The 17,415-nt window shown below is 46.6% G+C and overlaps 3 protein-coding genes across 3 annotated transcripts in view; 2 read left to right on the top strand and 1 right to left on the bottom strand.

Moving 5' to 3' along the window:
• klhl20 (kelch-like family member 20) overlaps positions 1-5,555 on the top strand; it is a 5,976-nt gene extending 421 nt beyond the window's left edge. Inside the window, exons 2-13 of the mRNA XM_047027502.1 lie at positions 146-204; positions 760-1,126; positions 1,304-1,510; positions 1,765-1,923; positions 2,212-2,306; positions 2,510-2,625; positions 2,907-3,090; positions 3,396-3,539; positions 3,709-3,842; positions 4,224-4,432; positions 4,525-4,631; positions 4,746-5,555. Coding sequence (XP_046883458.1) covers positions 182-204; positions 760-1,126; positions 1,304-1,510; positions 1,765-1,923; positions 2,212-2,306; positions 2,510-2,625; positions 2,907-3,090; positions 3,396-3,539; positions 3,709-3,842; positions 4,224-4,432; positions 4,525-4,631; positions 4,746-4,830 — 1,830 coding nt within the window. The 5' untranslated portion in view covers positions 146-181 and the 3' untranslated portion in view covers positions 4,831-5,555. The remainder of the gene's footprint in view (positions 1-145; positions 205-759; positions 1,127-1,303; positions 1,511-1,764; positions 1,924-2,211; positions 2,307-2,509; positions 2,626-2,906; positions 3,091-3,395; positions 3,540-3,708; positions 3,843-4,223; positions 4,433-4,524; positions 4,632-4,745) is intronic.
• A 192-nt stretch (positions 5,556-5,747) lies between these two features.
• On the bottom strand, positions 5,748-8,635 carry cenpl (centromere protein L). The gene is made up of 5 exons (XM_047027503.1): positions 8,562-8,635; positions 8,108-8,279; positions 7,654-7,905; positions 6,921-7,478; positions 5,748-6,778 (listed from the first exon to the last, which is right to left on the bottom strand). Exons 1-5 carry the CDS (start codon positions 8,576-8,578, stop codon positions 6,704-6,706), a joined length of 1,074 nt encoding a protein of 357 aa, XP_046883459.1. The 5' UTR covers positions 8,579-8,635; the 3' UTR covers positions 5,748-6,703.
• A 323-nt stretch (positions 8,636-8,958) lies between these two features.
• On the top strand, positions 8,959-16,633 carry dars2 (aspartyl-tRNA synthetase 2, mitochondrial). The gene is made up of 17 exons (XM_047027501.1): positions 8,959-9,479; positions 9,632-9,731; positions 9,815-9,881; positions 10,001-10,102; positions 10,231-10,326; positions 10,419-10,542; positions 10,849-10,895; positions 11,093-11,199; positions 11,772-11,841; positions 12,123-12,302; positions 12,444-12,551; positions 12,646-12,708; positions 13,275-13,427; positions 14,231-14,449; positions 14,784-14,894; positions 15,614-15,689; positions 15,860-16,633. The coding sequence occupies exons 1-17, from the start codon at positions 9,293-9,295 to the stop codon at positions 16,042-16,044; spliced, it is 1,995 nt and encodes a 664-aa protein (XP_046883457.1). The 5' UTR covers positions 8,959-9,292; the 3' UTR covers positions 16,045-16,633.
• Positions 16,634-17,415: the final 782 nt, after the last annotated feature.

Genomic DNA, 17,415 nt, shown 5'->3' with positions numbered 1-17,415 from the left:
AAAAAAAACTTGTCCGTCGCAATATTTCGAGTTAACCATCTAGGCTAGTTCGCTAAATGTGCCAATGCTCGCTATTCATCAGACATCACAAGGAAGAATAGGATCTGATAACACAATTATGTTTATTTGTTTTTCTAACCATTAGGTCGGCAAATAGTGGACCAAACATCGTTTTCTGTGCATGGACGGAAACCCAATGCGCAGGTACGTGTTGTAGACGCTGATCATCTCATCTTTAGCCGACTAAGCTAGGTTATTTCAGTTTGAAATTATTCCATTACCGTAACCAACTATTTTAAACTACTGGCATTCACTCAGTTTTATAGATTGACTTGTGAGCTAGCAATTTTTCTTTCATTGTGTACCCTAGTACTTTTTTCTTTTCTTCTGTCGTTGCCACTGTGTGGCTATTGAATACATGTTGTCTTTCTATTCATAGATTAGACTCCACCCGACTCGAACTGACCTCTGAGTGTGTCTAGGGACTGGGTTAAGTGGTAGTGCTAAGTCTTTAACCAGTATAATTTGCGTCAGAACCAAACAGCTGCTTCCAGTCCCTTAACTCTGAGGCCAGTTAAATGCTAGGATATAGCCTCAGATATCTGCTGTCGTTGTGTTAAGAGATACAACCCAGTTTGAACTTTGATTAAGTTCCATATGAGCTGTATACACATAATGTCCTGTAGTTCAAGTACTGCTAAGGGGTGGCAACATTCCCAACTCTTTCTCGTCCTCACTCCGCTAACCCTCCTCCCGCAGGGCTACCAGCGCACGCCAAGACAACACCGGAATGGACATCACTAGCCGCTGTACCCTGGGAGACCCCAACAAGCTTCCGGAGGGGGTTCCCCAGCCTGCTCGGATGCCTTACGTGTCCGACAAGCACCCCAGACAGACGCTGGAGGTCATCAACCTGCTTCGCAAGCACAGGGAGCTCTGCGACGTGGTGCTGGTGGTGGGCGCCAAAAAGATCTACGCCCACCGGGTCATTCTGTCGGCCTGCAGCCCCTACTTCAGGGCCATGTTCACGGGTGAGCTGGCAGAGAGCCGGCAGACTGAGGTGGTGATCAGGGACATTGACGAGAGAGCCATGGAGCTGCTGATCGACTTCGCGTACACCTCGCAGGTAACGGAAAACAAATTCGTGTGTTGGGATGGATATTGTAAAAGCGGATCCAACGCGGCCGGTCGTCGACTCGGGGAGACGAGACGGTCTCACGAGACGAGACGGTAAAGTCCTAGAAAAGATATGAAAGGGCCACGGCTTGATGAGCAAGTGTTTGCGGTGCTCTTCTCCCTGCAGGTGACTGTGGAGGAGGGGAACGTCCAGACTCTGCTGCCTGCTGCCTGCCTCCTGCAGCTGGCTGAGATCCAAGAGGCGTGCTGCGAGTTCCTCAAGAGGCAGCTGGACCCCTCCAACTGCCTGGGCATCAGGGCCTTCGCTGACACGCACTCCTGCAGGGAGCTGCTGAGGATAGCCGACAAGTTTACCCAGCATAACTTCCAAGAGGTGAGGAGGACTCTCTTAACGGTGTTGTGTGTGTGTGTGTGAGAGAGAGAGGGAAGGTACAGTTCACTGCTGTAAAAGGTCAGGGCTTGGATTCCAGTTAGACTTGCTCCTTGTACTTGTGTGTTCACATTTGCTTGTGCGTGCTGGCAAGTTCACCTAGCACTCATGTCAACACGTCAATATGCTTTCAAAGCTTCGCAAACTGTTGGACGATGAGTCTCCTGACATGGGTTGGTCTTATTCTTGTCCTTCAGGTTATGGAGAGTGAAGAGTTCATGTTGCTCCCTGCCAACCAACTAATAGACATCATCTCCAGTGACGAGCTGAACGTTCGTAGTGAGGAGCAGGTGTTCAACGCCGTCATGGCCTGGGTCAAGTACAGCATTCAGGAGAGACGACCCCAGCTGCCCCAGGTCAGACATGTCTGTTTTCCACCTGCCTGGAAGCTGTAAACCTGGTGCTCTTCAAATGGAGTCATCTCATTTCCCCTCAATGGAGAACCCCCTGGTCTGAAATCAACATGAATAGGTCAAATCTGTACAGAACTGCATAGTATTATAGCTACAATGTTATGTTAATGCAGTATGAAAATAGGATCAAGTTTAAAGTTCTCGCAAATGTAGTTTTTTTCCCTCCTGTTATTGACCCTGTGGTTGTGCGGTTATAGGTTACTGACCACAGTGGTTGTGTTGTGGTCGTAGGTCTTGCAGCATGTGCGCCTCCCCCTCCTGAGCCCCAAGTTCCTGGTGGGGACTGTGGGGTCGGATCCGCTCATCAAGAGTGACGAGGAGTGCAGGTGGGCGGAGCTAGAAACACAGCATGATCCACTACCCTGGATCCAACATCCCCATCCTATATTAGCCCTCATTTACTACGCGTTTACTGAACAACAGTTGAATCATTAGTCACTTCACCCCAATCCAAGTCAACATGATGACAAAGCAGTGTGTGCGGGCTGCGTGATGAGTTTTGATCCTAGTTTTGCCTCCTCTCTTCCAGGGACCTGGTGGATGAAGCCAAGAACTACCTCCTCCTGCCCCAGGAGAGGCCTCTGATGCAGGGCCCCAGAACCAGGCCGAGGAAGCCCATCCGCTGTGGAGAGGTGCTGTTTGCAGGTCTGTCACCCAGAGCAAAACGGACCCCTGAATTATACAGGATTGTAGTTGAGAGAAAGTGACTGTTGCTCTGTGTCTTCCTTGTGACTAACAGCTGTAATACTGTTAGAGCTGTGCACTTCTTGAACATCTGCTGCACTTACCGTACCCACTATTTGTCGCCTTGAAGAAATTAATGTCATGTGTCTGGCAAAGTGGTATAAAATGGAACGTGATGGAGAAGGCCTTACCAAAAGTTCACCTGTTCCTCTCTTTCCCCTCTCCTCTCCGTGTTCCTGCAGTTGGGGGCTGGTGTAGCGGTGATGCCATCTCCAGCGTCGAGCGTTACGACCCCCAGACCAACGAGTGGCGCATGGTGGCGTCCATGAGCAAGCGGCGCTGTGGCGTCGGGGTCAGCGTGCTGGACGACCTGCTGTACGCCGTGGGCGGCCACGATGGCTCCTCCTACCTCAACAGTGTGGAGAGGTCAGTCCCGCTGGGTGCTCTCCTGCTGCATGACTGTTGGCGCGCCCGCCTTGGCATTGTTTTAGTTGTTTGTTACCGCCATTACATAAACACCGGGGCTTAGGTCTGTATTGTGGGTGGGACTGCTTTATGTCATAACTGAGTATGAGGCTGTTCAATCTTATATATATATGTATATATATATTTTTTTTAAGTGGGTGAGGACAGATTTGCTGTTTTCAAAAAGTGGGTGAGGACATGTCTAATGAAAGCTACCCCCCCTTGTATAAACATCTTGTCGCCATGTCCACTTCCTGTGGGACCAGATACGACCCCAAGACCAACCAGTGGAGCAGCGACGTGGCTCCAACGAGCACGTGCAGGACCAGTGTGGGCGTGGCCGTCCTGGGGGGCTACCTGTACGCCGTGGGAGGGCAGGACGGAGTCTCCTGTCTCAACATCGTCGAGAGGTGACTGCAGGATTTGGGTTGCTTTGTATGAGCCTGTTCCTCTGGTAGCTTCGACAGGGTTAGGTAGCTGTGTGTGCATGCTTGGAATGACAGCCTGCTGAAGGTATTGTACGCTATGTTTGTCTGCTGTTTGTGACTCACCCCCAACCCCCTGCTGGTGATGCTCCAGATACGACCCGAAGGAGAACAAGTGGACGCGCGTGGCCTCCATGAGCACCAGGAGGCTGGGGGTGGCTGTGGCTGTGCTGGGGGGCTTCCTGTACGCTGTGGGGGGCTCTGACGGAACCTCCCCGCTCAACACAGGTACACCTCCATTCCACGCTCAGGACATGTGTCAAACAGCATGCGTCTGATAGCGAAATAATTATTGTCACCACCACAAAATGTAGAGGGAAGGTGGTGCCTCACTCACAACACTTTCCCACAAATAGGTTTGTTAAGATGTGGTCAACTTTGGTGCCTCAGTGGCTGCCTAGGTAGGCTCTCCTGCCAAAGTAAAGTCCTTGTCTGTGCAAACGTTCATGGCGAATAAACACTGATTCTGATTCTGAACTACATCTGTGTGTGTGTTTGGGTTAGGAGGTCAAACCCATAAGCCTGGTTTGCAGCTTGCATATGTTAAACTGTACGTCTGTGTGTGTGTCTGTGTGTGTGTGTGCGTGTGTGTGTGTGTGTGCATCCTAGTGGAGAGGTACAACCCCCAGGAGAACCGCTGGCACACGGTGTCCCCCATGGGCACGCGCAGGAAGCACCTGGGCTGTGCCGTGTACCAGGACATGATCTACTCTGTGGGCGGCCGCGACGACACCACGGAGCTCAGCAGCGCCGAGCGCTACAACCCCAGGACCAACCAGTGGTCTCCTGTCGTCGCCATGACGTCCAGGCGCAGCGGGGTCAGTGTTGGTCCACTTCTGATGTGTAAATGCAGCTTGGCAGCGTCATCATTTGGGTGAAAGCGTGTACCTTATTTTCTGTTTTCTCGCAGGTTGGACTGGCAGTGGTAAACGGACAGTTGATGGCAGTTGGAGGGTTCGACGGCACAACGTATCTCAAAACCATAGAGGTGTATGACCCTGATGCTAACACGTGGAGGTAGGTCTTCCGGACCCTGCCGTCGACTGCTTTTGTGTCTCCCGTATACTACAATCTGCCCTCATCTGTATCAAGCGTATGTCTCACTGTACCTCCTGCCCTCTCCCTCTCCAGGCTCTATGGAGGCATGAACTACAGGCGACTGGGCGGAGGGGTGGGGGTTATCAAAATGACTCATTGTGAATCTCACATCTGGTAACGTACCTCCAGGATCACAGCGTCTTCGTCACTCGTGCCTCCTAAAGAGACGTTCTCGTGCCGAGATGAAGGGAAAGGGAGGACGATGGCTTCTCTCACTCACAGCCAGTCAGTTGGCATGCCAAGGAAATGTCTTTCGGTCACTTCACTACCGGTGTACTTTTTACTGTTCTGCCATTGGTCCATTGCTGTGTCACCAGTAGATCACATGGCAGAGAATCCACCTATCACGTGTGAAGAAGGATTTTTTTTTCTTTTTTTTCTTTGAATCATCCCCGAAGCAAATATTCCACATCCCCATCTTCTGTGTGACTGAGAGGGCACTGTGCCTCTGCATTTAAGAATAACAGTCGAGATTTTAGGTGATGTCGACTTCTCATCAACTCTGGCCATTGACCGGATGTTTCCATGCAGATACTCTATGGGGCTTGAAGACAGCCTCTCCAGGTGCACTAAGCTGATGGGGTCACTACTTGTGCTGGTCCTCATAAGTAGGTCATGTGGGGAATGTTAGAATCTCCTCTAAATTGAATGCACTGTGATTATTATTTTGTATTTTTTTTGAGTGTTGCTGTTTTTAGAGTGTGACACTGAGAATTATCTGGGGCCCTGCATTTTTTTTCTGGGAGGGGAGAGAATCTGGTCCAAAAAAAGCTGTCGTTTTCACAAATGTTACAACAATTGAATAGTTGATGATAAAACATTCATACTATGGTGAGTCCCCAAGGCTGTGTGAAAGTGGTTATTTGGTGCAACAGGTTGACACATAATCACTGATCTGTTTATTTTATAGGAATCACATTTCTAAAACGGTCTGCACTTTATTTACATTATATATATATATTCTGTGGCGAATGAGATGCATTAACACATCCACAGCAGTTCATTGAAAGCACAGCAAGGAAGCATAAAGACATGTTGTAATATGCATTTTGAACTTGTCAGTTGGTCTATGTAAAACCCTGGTAACAGAATTGTCACCATGTCACTGCCACAGAGTAAATCTTTTAGATAAAGCTGGTGAATGAAACCCTAACCAGGATACTGTACGTGCTATGGCTCTGATAGCACCCTTGTTACATGTGAGGGGAAGAAAATGTAGCCATCTTCAGAACTGCATGGACTATAGCGATGATGCTGTGAGACCTAGGCCATAACTGTTTCATCGTACTTTCGCCAAGCATAGTTTTGGAACCAGGCTACCATGGATGTGTCCATCATTGTGCTAATGTTGCTTTTTAGCATATGCTATGCTTTGACTCACTGGTGGATAATGTCATACTCCTATGATGAATGTGTCACCCTTCTGAGTTTTGGAAATCTAAGACTGTCATTGGGGGAAAGAAGACGGTAGATCTGTTCTGTCTGTTTTGGAGAGGGTTTGAGGCCTGTGTCATCTGTAAGCCTTGATAAAAGTGTGGCATTCTATCCGTATGAACCGTCGTGGATCTGTCTGTGCAATAGAAAATGACTCATGCTGGTAGTAAACAGAAGCTCCCCATCTTTTCTCTTGGCCATTTGTATTTCAAACTTTATTGATAATCATGCAGTTAAACACATTTTCAATCAAAAACAAAGATGTATCCCAGAAGGAGTGGGGGACTTATTTCCTGATATAACTTTTCACTGAATGTCAGACCTGATTTGAGAAACTATCAGACACCCAGATACTAGTGTGTGAAGACTTAAGTTGCAACAATCAGTTGTAAACCAACACTATGGAGAACCATGGCAACAGTATAAAAACAAAGACAGACTTTTAAAAACATGGTTGCTTTAAAATGCATATAGCTTTTCAAAAGGGAATACTAGGATATTTACAAGGTCAATTTACACAGGTATTTTGTACAAATATACAAATGTTGAAGGTCCAGTTAGATGGGCATCTTGAGGAGAGCACATTCTGTCAGTAACATCAGGATGGTTGTCATGTAGCTGCTGTTGGCAATCTGAAAGGAATAAAAAACCCACTATCAAGATTTTGCAAAATAAATTGATACATGTGTATAAGAATCAACAAAAATCCGAAAAGGTATATGTGATATTTTGGCAAGTGCGGAATTGACGTAAACGTCAGTTTTCCAACTCTACCTTGACTTTGCCGCTGTGATGAGCGGAGCCTAGCGCTGTGGTCACCTGCACCAGTTGCCCGGCCGACAGATCGACCCGGAAGTGCCTGTAGAAGTGGGCTTCCAGCCCCTGCATGAAGCGGTTCACTTCCTGAAGGTCCACACTGCTGTCGTTGGTGACATCCTGTTCTTGACGGAGGCTGTTCCACAGCTCCCAGGCGTCCTGGGAATTCACCGTGTAGGTCACATCCATAGGAGGCACCGTGGGCATGGTCCACACCAGTTTAAGGTGCTGGATGCTGTTGTCTGGGTGGCAGCCAGTCCACAGAGATGCCAGCCACTGCAGGTTGGTAGAGTTGATGCCCAGAGTGCCGAAACAACAATCAAAGGTCCTCTGGAACCAGGATTTGACGATTGCTGTGAGGGTCTCAGGTCCTCTGCTGCAGAACAGAGGTAGGCACACAAAGTCCAGGGGTAGAGAGCGCAGATAGATGGGGTCTCCGTTGACGCAGGTCAGCCAGCCACTCCACACCACCTTCTGTACATCGTCTTTGGCTGCAAATAATGGTCTTGACTGAATCTGGGAAATGGAGAGAGCAATATAGCATCAGTTAACACATGCAACTAGCAATTCAGCTAGCTAATACACTAAATGCATCAAATGCTCTTGAGGAGTTTTAGAGGGAAAATTACTTTAGTTTCAATGACTATTTAGACTTTCAATCTATAATATTCTAGTGCAGTGGAACTTTTACTTGAATGATAATCGTTTCTGCATCTTCGTCAGTTTCTGCTAGCCCGAGCACCACGGAGAAGGTGACCTTGAAGTCAGACTCAGGTCCCACTTCCACTGCCAGGCCTTGCTGCTTCTCTGACACAATAAATGCAGACATCTGCTTGGAGTACGACTTTAGCAGGGTGTATCTGAAACGATGCAGAGGGGTGACGTAGGACAATCGCCATTCCCCTTTGACCAGGAGGGCCACTTGATCAGGGTCAACATGTTTCTTGAAAGGGAACAGAAGAAGAAAAAAACTTTTGTCAGTACAAATTGATATTACTTTGAGCATTACAGGATATGTATTGCAAATGTCCTCTGTGTAAATGTTATTATTGTATGGTTTAAAGTACGCCACATTAAATGCCCGACAGGACAGCTTCGAAGTAGTCGTATAAAACAACAAAAGCATGCTGCTACGTTTGCGTTACCGTAATATCACGGGACTTTGGTGCTTTTCTGCTCGTCGGTACCCTTAGAGCTGTAAGTTGGCCAGGAGTGTAACCAAAGTGTGATGTTGCTTCAACACAGCTGCGCCATGATCGCCTGTAACTTCTGCTTCGTCTTTGTGTCAAAACTCTGTTGAGTGGAGTCTTTACGATGCTGCAGAGAAATAGCTTAAGTTATAGCCAGTTAGCGTGACTTTTATAAGACACGACAGGTTGTATAACTGTTAGTTGATAATGCCTGGACGAAAGAAACAGTATGTGGATTAAGCTAGCTAGCTAGGATAGCTCTACGATACTGTAGCCTGAACATTTGGATGATTATTGATAATGATGGTTAATCATATTCCGAGTTTTGATCAAGAAAGTATGTCACGGCCATTACCTGCACTACTGAGTGAAATTGGCTGATTTATAATAGTTTAAATATATAGACTACCTGTTCCGTGTCTCCATAGTATCTGAAGTGAACAACAACAGACTGAAAAAGGAAATTAATTTTGAACATCGCGCTTTCCCAGAATGCAACTGGAGCAGACCCGTTGAAAGAGGGTCTAGGACTGTGTAGTCGATTGCCGCATCATACAACTTCAAAGTTACACTTTGAAATCAAATGCATTGAGTACTTATAATACAATTAACTCACCACTGTCACACAAATAGCCACATATGCTATACATTATTTAAGGTTATTCATATTTACAAACAATGCCCTTCAAATAGTCTTATGGAATCAATCGATTACATGCTCTATTACTTTGTTCTAAATTTGAACAAGGAGAAAATAGCTGATATCCAAACTGCCTACTGTGAGATAGTTGTGCCTTTTAGATGCATCCAAGTATATCAAGTTCAGTGAATGCTACCTCACTGTCACGGAAGCAATGACATTTCGTAAGCATACTAGCTTGCTAGCCATACGAATGGAAGCAAACTAAATGGACAAAGAACAGTTAAACTTCAAAGTCGCTAGCTATCCATATTGATTCGTGACAGAATCAGTCAGCGGAATCTTGCGTTATGTTTTTCTGTCAGCCATATGCACAATCATGTCAGCTAACTTTATTGTATCGGTAATGTACCCATGTGCCGCCTTACTCAGACAAGGTACAAGGTTAGTTGACATTGAATGAATGGGAACATCATTGGACAGAGGGTTGTCTTTAAAAAATGGCTAATAAAAGCAGGGTATTAGTACAGAGGTTTCTCCTTGCGCTGAGACGAGACAGCAGGGCATATTCCGTTTGGCAAAGCACCGCTCTTCCAACTGTGAGCCAAGGACGTCTGACCAAATCCAACATCACCCGAAGGAGGTGTATACTCACTATAAACAGAAACTTCGCGTGCAGCACCGCAGGTAATTCTACCACATTATGTGTTAACTCTTAGTTATCCTGGTTGCTTGCTATGTTCTCAATAAATGACTCGTGTTCCGTTTAAGTGTTACTTTCAAAACAGTTTAGCGAACGTCACTCCCGTCATGATCCAACTTGACACATGTCTCTCTAGGTTCCAGCAGCCTGTCATTCAGGAGCCACACTTGTGGAGAGTTGAGATCTGTTCACGTGGGCGATGAGGTCACTTTGTGTGGCTGGGTCCAGTACATCAGGTGGGTCGTCATCGTTGAGTCCATCTGGCTATTTGTGATTTAATTAGGATTGTGCTCACACTATGCATATTCTCTTCCATCAGACAAGACTTGTTTGTAATCATGAGAGATTTTGGGGGTTTGACACAAATTCTTATCCCTCAAGACAAGGTAGGCAACGTTCTACAGTACCATCAAGTTATTCAGAAACACCATTAAGTCCTTTGTCACACTAATCATCTATTCTGCCATATTGACTTCATCTTATCTTTTTCCGTTCCTTGATGTAGTCCAAAAGTCATCTGAAGGAAGTTCTGTGCGAGCTGACAGTTGAGTCAGTCATCAAAGTGAAGGGCACAGTCAGGCTTCGGCCAGAAGGACAGGAGAACAAGGTCAGTTTAATTGGGACGAGACGTGAGGCCAGGAACACTGTGGCTTGTGGGAGCAAATATCACCATGGGCACTAAGATCGTTTCCTTAAATTGAGTGTGTGTGTGTCTGTGTTTTGTGTTATCTCTAGAACATGCCCACAGGAAAGATTGAGGTCTGTGCTGAAAGTGTGGAGGTACTTAATACCTGCCAGAAACTGCCTTTTGAAATCAAAGATTTTGTGAAGGTGAGCACCAGCACGATCCAACTCCTAAGTAACAACAAGACATGTCACTAACTTAGCCTGACATCAAACCACATCTTCTTCTAAATTACTAGAAGTCCGAGTCCCTGAGGATGGAGTACCGTTATCTGGACCTGCGCTCCTCTCAGATGCAGACCAATCTGAGAATGAGGTCCCAGCTGGTGATGAAGATGAGAGAGTACCTCTGTAACATGCACGGTGCGTTGAACCATCTGACTCAACTCTCTTATCTACTAGGCCTGCTTCTGTACCTAATAGTCTCCAGTTCCTCTTCAGGTTTGACTTCAGTATTTGTGCTTTGTTCCTATGCTGTTTGTCAAATGTTTATTACAGCTTTCAGAATGGAGGACCACAAACAAATTATACTTAACGTTCAAAATGTATTGGCCCCATGCTAAGGACATAATACACAACTGGAAAGGTTGCAGTGTGAAACAAAGAGAAAAGACAAAGATCAGACATGATCCGTGTATAACGTAGGTTGTTGTTTCTGTGCTGTTTTAGGGTTTGTGGATGTGGAGACTCCTACCCTTTTTAAGAGAACTCCAGGAGTAAGTAGTACCATTCTATAACACATAGCCATCCTGTGTAATTAAATTCCAAAATAATTAAATTAATATAACACATAATTTTTTTTGTTTATGTCTATATTAACATGCATGACACACATAGATGTACCCATATATATAATTGTCCCAGATAGTCAGGACGTTATTAGCTCACCAACACAATTTCCTGTCTTTTCCAGGGTGCTAAGGAGTTTGTAGTTCCTTCCAGAGAGCCAGGCCGGTTCTACTCTCTTCCCCAGAGTCCACAGCAGTTTAAACAGCTCCTCATGGTGGCAGGATTTGACAGGTTCGCTCCATCACTTCGTCCGTCACTCTCAAGACAACCCAGCATTTTGAGGGTCCCCTATAGATGAGTTACTAGGAAACATTCAGAAAGGGGTTGAGTTCTGGCAGTTGGTTAGTTAAGTGTATTTTGATCATCTGTTCACTGTATCCTTTAGTAAAGTTACTCAAAGCATATAGTTCAGAATCAGATTTATTCGCCATGAAAGTTTGCACTGACAAGGAATTTGCTTTGGCAGGAAGGTGCATACAATAAACATATAGGAATCTTAAATTTAAATATGTGGTCTAACTATACTAAAACTAGCAATAATAAGTGGAATACACTAAATAGAATAAAAGTGGGCATAAAATAAAATATAAGTGAATTCTGTTAATGTTATGAGTCCTGTGCATAAAGATCTATAGCTGCTGCAGGATATTAGATATTATTCTGTCGGAGGCAATATAACTGTGTGGCTCTGAGATGTTGGAGCAAAGTTGATGGAATCCATGCCAGGCACTACGTCCACGCCATCTTGTGATGTGAAATTGGCATTCCACAGTCCTCTCATGTGGATGGTTCTGATCTTGCAGGTACTTTCAACTCGCTCGTTGCTACCGAGATGAAGGCTCCAAGCCAGACAGACAGCCAGAATTCACCCAGGTAATGTGGTGATTAGCTGTGTGAAGAGAGACACCATGAGCTGACTTCCAAGGCCAGACACACAGAGAGTTTGGCTGATGCAGATGAACTGCTTGCCACGCTGTTTTCATGGAGTCTGGCCCAGTCTAACACCCACACATCTCTTTCAGTTGAAAGTCCTTGCCGGTTGAACACACCCACCCACTCCGCTTAAAAAATGCACTAAAAAATGCACGCACTGTTCTCATAGCTGCAGCAGCTCCTGTAATTTCTCTCTGGTCTCCTCTCCTCTGCCTTTCCAGGTAGACATAGAGATGTCTTTTGTGGATCAGGCAGGCATCCGGACACTGATTGAGGGGCTGCTACAGCACTCTTGGCCTGTGGAGAAAGGTTCTGTCAGTGTTCCCTTCCCCTCCATCACCTACGAGGAGGCCATGAGGGACTACGGTGTGGACAAGCCAGACACACGCTTTGACATGAAGGTCTGCTCATTACAGTGTGTGTGTGTGTGTGTGTGTGAGAGAGAGAGTATCTATGCGGTAGTTGAGGGGATATTTGGAGGGAAATGTTTCCTTTTGCCTCGACAAGCTGCTATTTGAAGCCCGGTGTGTTTCCCTGTACAGCTGGTGGACGTGAGTGAGGTGTTCTGGCACACAGACATCCATTACCTCAAAGCTGCTCTCGACCAACCAGGAGGCTGCATCCAGGCCATCTGTGTCCCAGGCGGAGCTGTGAGTCCAGCCTAGCAACACACCTGAACCATCCCCAGACCTTGTTTTGTTTGAGTTTGTTTGAGCACCACTGTGTTTTATTATCTCCTCACAGACACTTGTGAAGGGCAAGGATTTGGAATCCCTTAAACACACAGCCAAGACCCAGTTCAGTCAGGTAGAGTCTGCCTCTTGGAACCCACCCGCTACCCTCATGAACTGCCTCACTAAAGGGAACAGACAGCTGCCGTGAAATATTCATTCTCAGCATGATCAATGACTCCAGATGATTGTGATGAAACAGCTAACAACCGTCTAACAAACGTCGTAGATGCCATATTTTGCCATAGGCAAGATCAGACCCCACTGGTTGAGAAGGTAGACCTTCTCCCACGCACTCCCTTCACAGAGCTAGATGATTAGAAAATGCATTCCTAATTTGTGGCTGTATTATAACTAATGATTTATTGGGTTTAGTAATTTATATAGAGAGAGGAGGGGTGCATAGGCATTCAAGGCTGCTCACTGCTGCCTCAGGCTAAAGAGCTTCACATGAATACAAAGTGAGTTGTGTTTTTGGTGTGTGTGTGTGTGCATCCTTTGGCTTTCCTTCTGTGTGTTTTTACATGTACACGCTTTCGCTGGTTGTTCATTTGTGTCTACGTGTGTGTGTGTGTGTGTGTGTGTGTGTGTGGGTGGGTGGGTGGATGTATGTGTTCGTTCTCTCTCCTTCCCTTCTTCCAGGACCTGAGTGTGCTGTTGGTGAAGGCAGATGGCACATTGAAGTCTCCTCTCAGCAGACTGCTGTGTGGGCCAGCCAGGGAGCAGCTGTTGCAGACCGCCCAGGCCCGGCCGGGGGACCTGCTACTCCTCTCTGCTGGCCCTCTGGACACTGTGGTGGGTCGCACTCACAAACCCTGGCCCCTCAACACCAGACCAGATGCCAATTACTGCTTGATTACTGTTTAGCATAGCATGAACCTGGCTGGAGAGCCAGGTGGGTGTGGTGCCCTGTTATTTGAGTGTTGGATGACCATTGGTTCCATTTTGTAAGACAAGTATCATTAAGGATAGTTGGGTAATTGAAACATATTCACAATTACATCTTTAGATCTGGTAACCAACTACAACTCATCCTTACCCCTCATTGTATCCATACAGAATCTCCTGATTGCCTTTTACTGGATTGACTTGGCACTACCGACTGTTATTTACTGCACACTTAGTAGCTAGTAGTTATTATGTTTGTGAAGTATTTTACATTCAGTAACATCTTTGAGCAGCACCAGCTTCAAATCCAATACATATTGATGTGTTTAGTGTTCCCAACACAAAACTGTAGACTGGCAGCTGCTTTGATTTGTGTGTCAATCAATACAGACCTTATGTTTCAAGGGATAGGGAGGAATTGCAATCACAAGCCAGGTTCAAGAATTAGGAAAACAACCTACAGTCCACTCTCATATCAATTAATCTCCAGTAAAAAAATATTTTGTTGGAATTTATGTGCAGGGCATTAAAACAATGTTGTTTTTGACGCTGACATAAGTCTTTACTTCATTTTAGTTTAGATTATTGGCTGGTAAAACTAGCTGCACCATATCAACTCTCCAAATAATGAACCCCCATTTCATCTTGACCTTCTGAGAGTGTATTTCTCACACAGGCCTCTTCCCGATTCCTCTCTCTCCCTCCCACAGAGACCCCTACTAGGGAAGCTAAGACTGCAGTGCGCTGACCTCCTGGAGGGCCTGGGCGTGGTGCTGCGACGCTCCTCAGACTACCACTTCCTGTGGGTGGTGGACTTCCCACTGTTCCTGCCCAAGGAGGAAGAGCCAGGCCAGCTGGAGGCCGCCCACCACCCGTTCACGGCTCCGCTCCCTGAAGATGCCCACCTTCTCTACTCCGCTCCACACAAGGTTAGGGGTGGCTCCCCCACCAGCCTGCTTCCCAGCCAGGGCCCACGCAAGACAGCTCAGTCCCTATAGGGAGAGTGAAATCTGCTATCATAACTGATTGAAGCTGCCTTTCTGTGCTCTTGCGTTCTGTTGAAACACTGATGCAATACACACAGCACTGGCACGCTTGTTGTTTTGAGTGTTGTTTTATAACTGGCCCCGCAGTCAGAAAAACATCCTTTGAAAAAGAGTTGATTTCTTTTGCAGTTCTTAGTACGATCATGTCTATCCGTGTAATTGAATCCTTAAGATGGATGTAATTAGAGAAACAAAATGGACCTTTCCGTATTGTCAGGTCCGTGGGCAGCACTATGACCTGGTTCTGAACGGCTCTGAGATCGGCGGAGGCTCCATCCGGATCCACCAAGCCTCTCTGCAGCAGTACGTCCTCAAGAACATCCTTCAGGTAAGACTTCCTGTTTGTCAGAACATCCTTCAGGTAAGACTTCCTGTTTGTCAGAACATCCTTCAGGTCTGACTTCCTGTTTGTCAGAACATCCTTCAGGTAAGACTTCCTGTTTGTCAGAACATCCTTCAGGTCAGACTTCCTGTTTGTCAGAACATCCTTCAGGTCTGACTTCCTGTTTGTCAGAACATCCTTCAGGTCAGACTTCCTGTTTGTCAGAACATCCTTCAGGTCTGACTTCCTGTTTGTCAGAACATCCTTCAGTTTGCACTTGATTTACCCTGAACAACCAAAGGACGTGAACCGTCCCAGAGGTGCAATCTCCGGACTACATAAAACACACCTTAAACCCCTAAGTCTGTGATGGATGTCCAGGCAGTTGTCTGACCCGAGGCTACCGTCTGACTGGCCAGGGAGCACACACAGCTGCCATTAGAGCAGCAATCCTGGCCTGTCAGAGGAGCTGCTAATAGAGATCTCCCATCCCATCCCCCCCCCGTCAGACTCTCAGCTTCAGGGTCTCCTCACATACCTGAGGGCTTCTGAGAGTCTAACGTAATCATGTATTGTGTTCTCTGAGAGACAACGGACCTGAGGTTTTTATGAATGTGTAGCTCGGGGTCTCAGTGACAGTACTGAGTATAGTAGATGTAATACCCGTCTGTAGACCATGTCAGGGAACCAGTCGGTCCTGACTGACGCAGGTTTGTTTTCCTCAGGAGGATCTGTCTCTTCTCTCTCACCTGCTGGAGGCACTGGACTCTGGAGCGCCCCCTCATGGTGGCATAGCATTGGGTGAGCCAACACAGCACGTTTTGGATTGAATGGACCAAATCATGCTTGAAAAACATTTGGTCTCTAATGGGAGGGGGAAAAAAACTAAAATCAATATTGCTATGATGCTATAGTTTTATACTTGCGCCATAACACAGAGTTTGGTGTTGACTGGTTCCTGATTCCACCAGGACTCGATCGCTTGGTGTCTCTCCTGGTCGGAGCGCCCAGCATCAGGGACGTGATTGCCTTCCCCAAGTCCTTCCGGGGTCATGACCTTATGAGCCACGCCCCAGACTTTGTGTCAGAAGACGAACTGAAGCCTTATCACATCTCTGTCAACTGGCCAGCAGAGGGCGAGGGCGAGGGGCTTTAGAGAGAAGATCTGTGGATTCCCCTCTGGATTCATCCTACCAGCCTTTCTTTAGGACCTGACTGGTCGTGGCTGGATCAGCAACTGCTCTGTAGAGCAGCTTTCACCGTTGTTTACCAGTTATATCTGATACCACAATATCCAGGGGTGAGTAAGGACGCGTGTCTGGAACGCTGAGAAGGGATGGCAGCTTCTGTTGGATCAGTGCTGTGCTTGAACCCTCCTTAGACTCCAGGTCTATTCTGGTCACACCAGATGGTGACACTGAGGATGTCCACGAGTAGCCAGCCTGAGACGAGAGGAGTCTTCTGAGGAAGGACTGGGCAGCCCACGTCACAGCGTAAACAGTGTTAGACTGGAGGAGAAAAAAAGATCACTCATCCGTGAGAGAATGTTTTTTTGTTGTTGTACCATTATGTTTCCCATGGTTCCTCTGCTTGCTGACGGCAGTCTTACTACCCACGATGGTTTCGGAAAAGATGTCACTTTCAGCTAAATCGATATAGATCAATATGGAAGCATGCTGTGTGTATTAAAGTATGCCATGATTGGATGGAGACGTGGTTGTGTCTTGTTTTGTTGATTGATCCATTTGTCGGCTTCCTCCAAATATAAAACCTATATAAAACCATTCTAACCTGGATTGATTAAGTCATTTTCAAACTGCCCAATAGGGGGTAGTATTGTTCCATGTCATTTTTACACTATTGTATTCCCATTTTGTTGATGCCCTTACTGTATCTAGGACAAGCTGACATTAGCAGAAGCAGTTAAGGTTAAATACTTTCCTCAAGGGCAGCACAGTCCCATACTGTATAGCAAAACCTGACATAGTTTGAACTGTAACCTATAGATCACTATCTACAACACAGGAATGACCGTACGGCTATTTCAGCCCTACAGAGACCACAAACACAACTTCAGAGGTATACTGGGTATTGTGTGGATCCTAGATAGCACAGGGTTTAGAAGGCATTTCTGTAGCAGACCAGGTAGAGTGTGCTTGTGTGTGTGTCCCTTTACTCTCCAGTTATTTCCGTGCCAACAATGTGCCCTTTTGTGCCAGTGTGTAAATAGTGCTTTTAACAACAGCAGCCGCCTGACGCCCAGCAGCACACAAACACTTTCAGGAGACAGAGACACACGCTAATGCCAACGCAGATGTTCTCATTAGTGGAACAATGCTACAGCCAGCAGTTGCTGCCTGGCTCTTCCCCTGTCTGTCCTGGCTGGTTAGCTGTCTGCTGTTTGAGGGGTGAGGACAGTGGGAGAGACACTGTGGGAGAGAGACTGTTCCGATGAGCGAGGACAACAGGGGAGACTGGGAGTGAGACTGTTCTGAGAGGTGAGGCTAACAGGAGAGAGACGGTTCTG

This window comes from Hypomesus transpacificus, chromosome 10 (assembly GCF_021917145.1).
Source record: "Hypomesus transpacificus isolate Combined female chromosome 10, fHypTra1, whole genome shotgun sequence".
Taxonomy (NCBI): domain Eukaryota; kingdom Metazoa; phylum Chordata; class Actinopteri; order Osmeriformes; family Osmeridae; genus Hypomesus; species Hypomesus transpacificus.
Note: the sequence above shows the minus strand (reverse complement) of the source record. Positions and strands in the feature narration are given on the sequence as shown.

Bases quoted from the DNA above. Each gene is read 5' to 3' on its own strand.
- dars2 (XM_047027501.1), top strand. From the start codon at position 9,293: ATGGCTAATAAAAGCAGGGTATTAGTACAGAGGTTTCTCCTTGCGCTG. The intron at 10,103-10,230 runs GTCAGTTTAATT...TGTTATCTCTAG, and splicing joins CAGAAGGACAGGAGAACAAG to AACATGCCCACAGGAAAGAT. The intron at 11,200-11,771 runs GTTCGCTCCATC...CTGATCTTGCAG, and splicing joins ATGGTGGCAGGATTTGACAG to GTACTTTCAACTCGCTCGTT.
- cenpl (XM_047027503.1), bottom strand. The intron at 7,479-7,653 runs GTAAAAGTTCCA...TCCATTTCCCAG, and splicing joins CAGAAACGATTATCATTCAA to ATTCAGTCAAGACCATTATT. The intron at 6,779-6,920 runs GTAGAGTTGGAA...TATTCCTTTCAG, and splicing joins ATCACAGCGGCAAAGTCAAG to ATTGCCAACAGCAGCTACAT.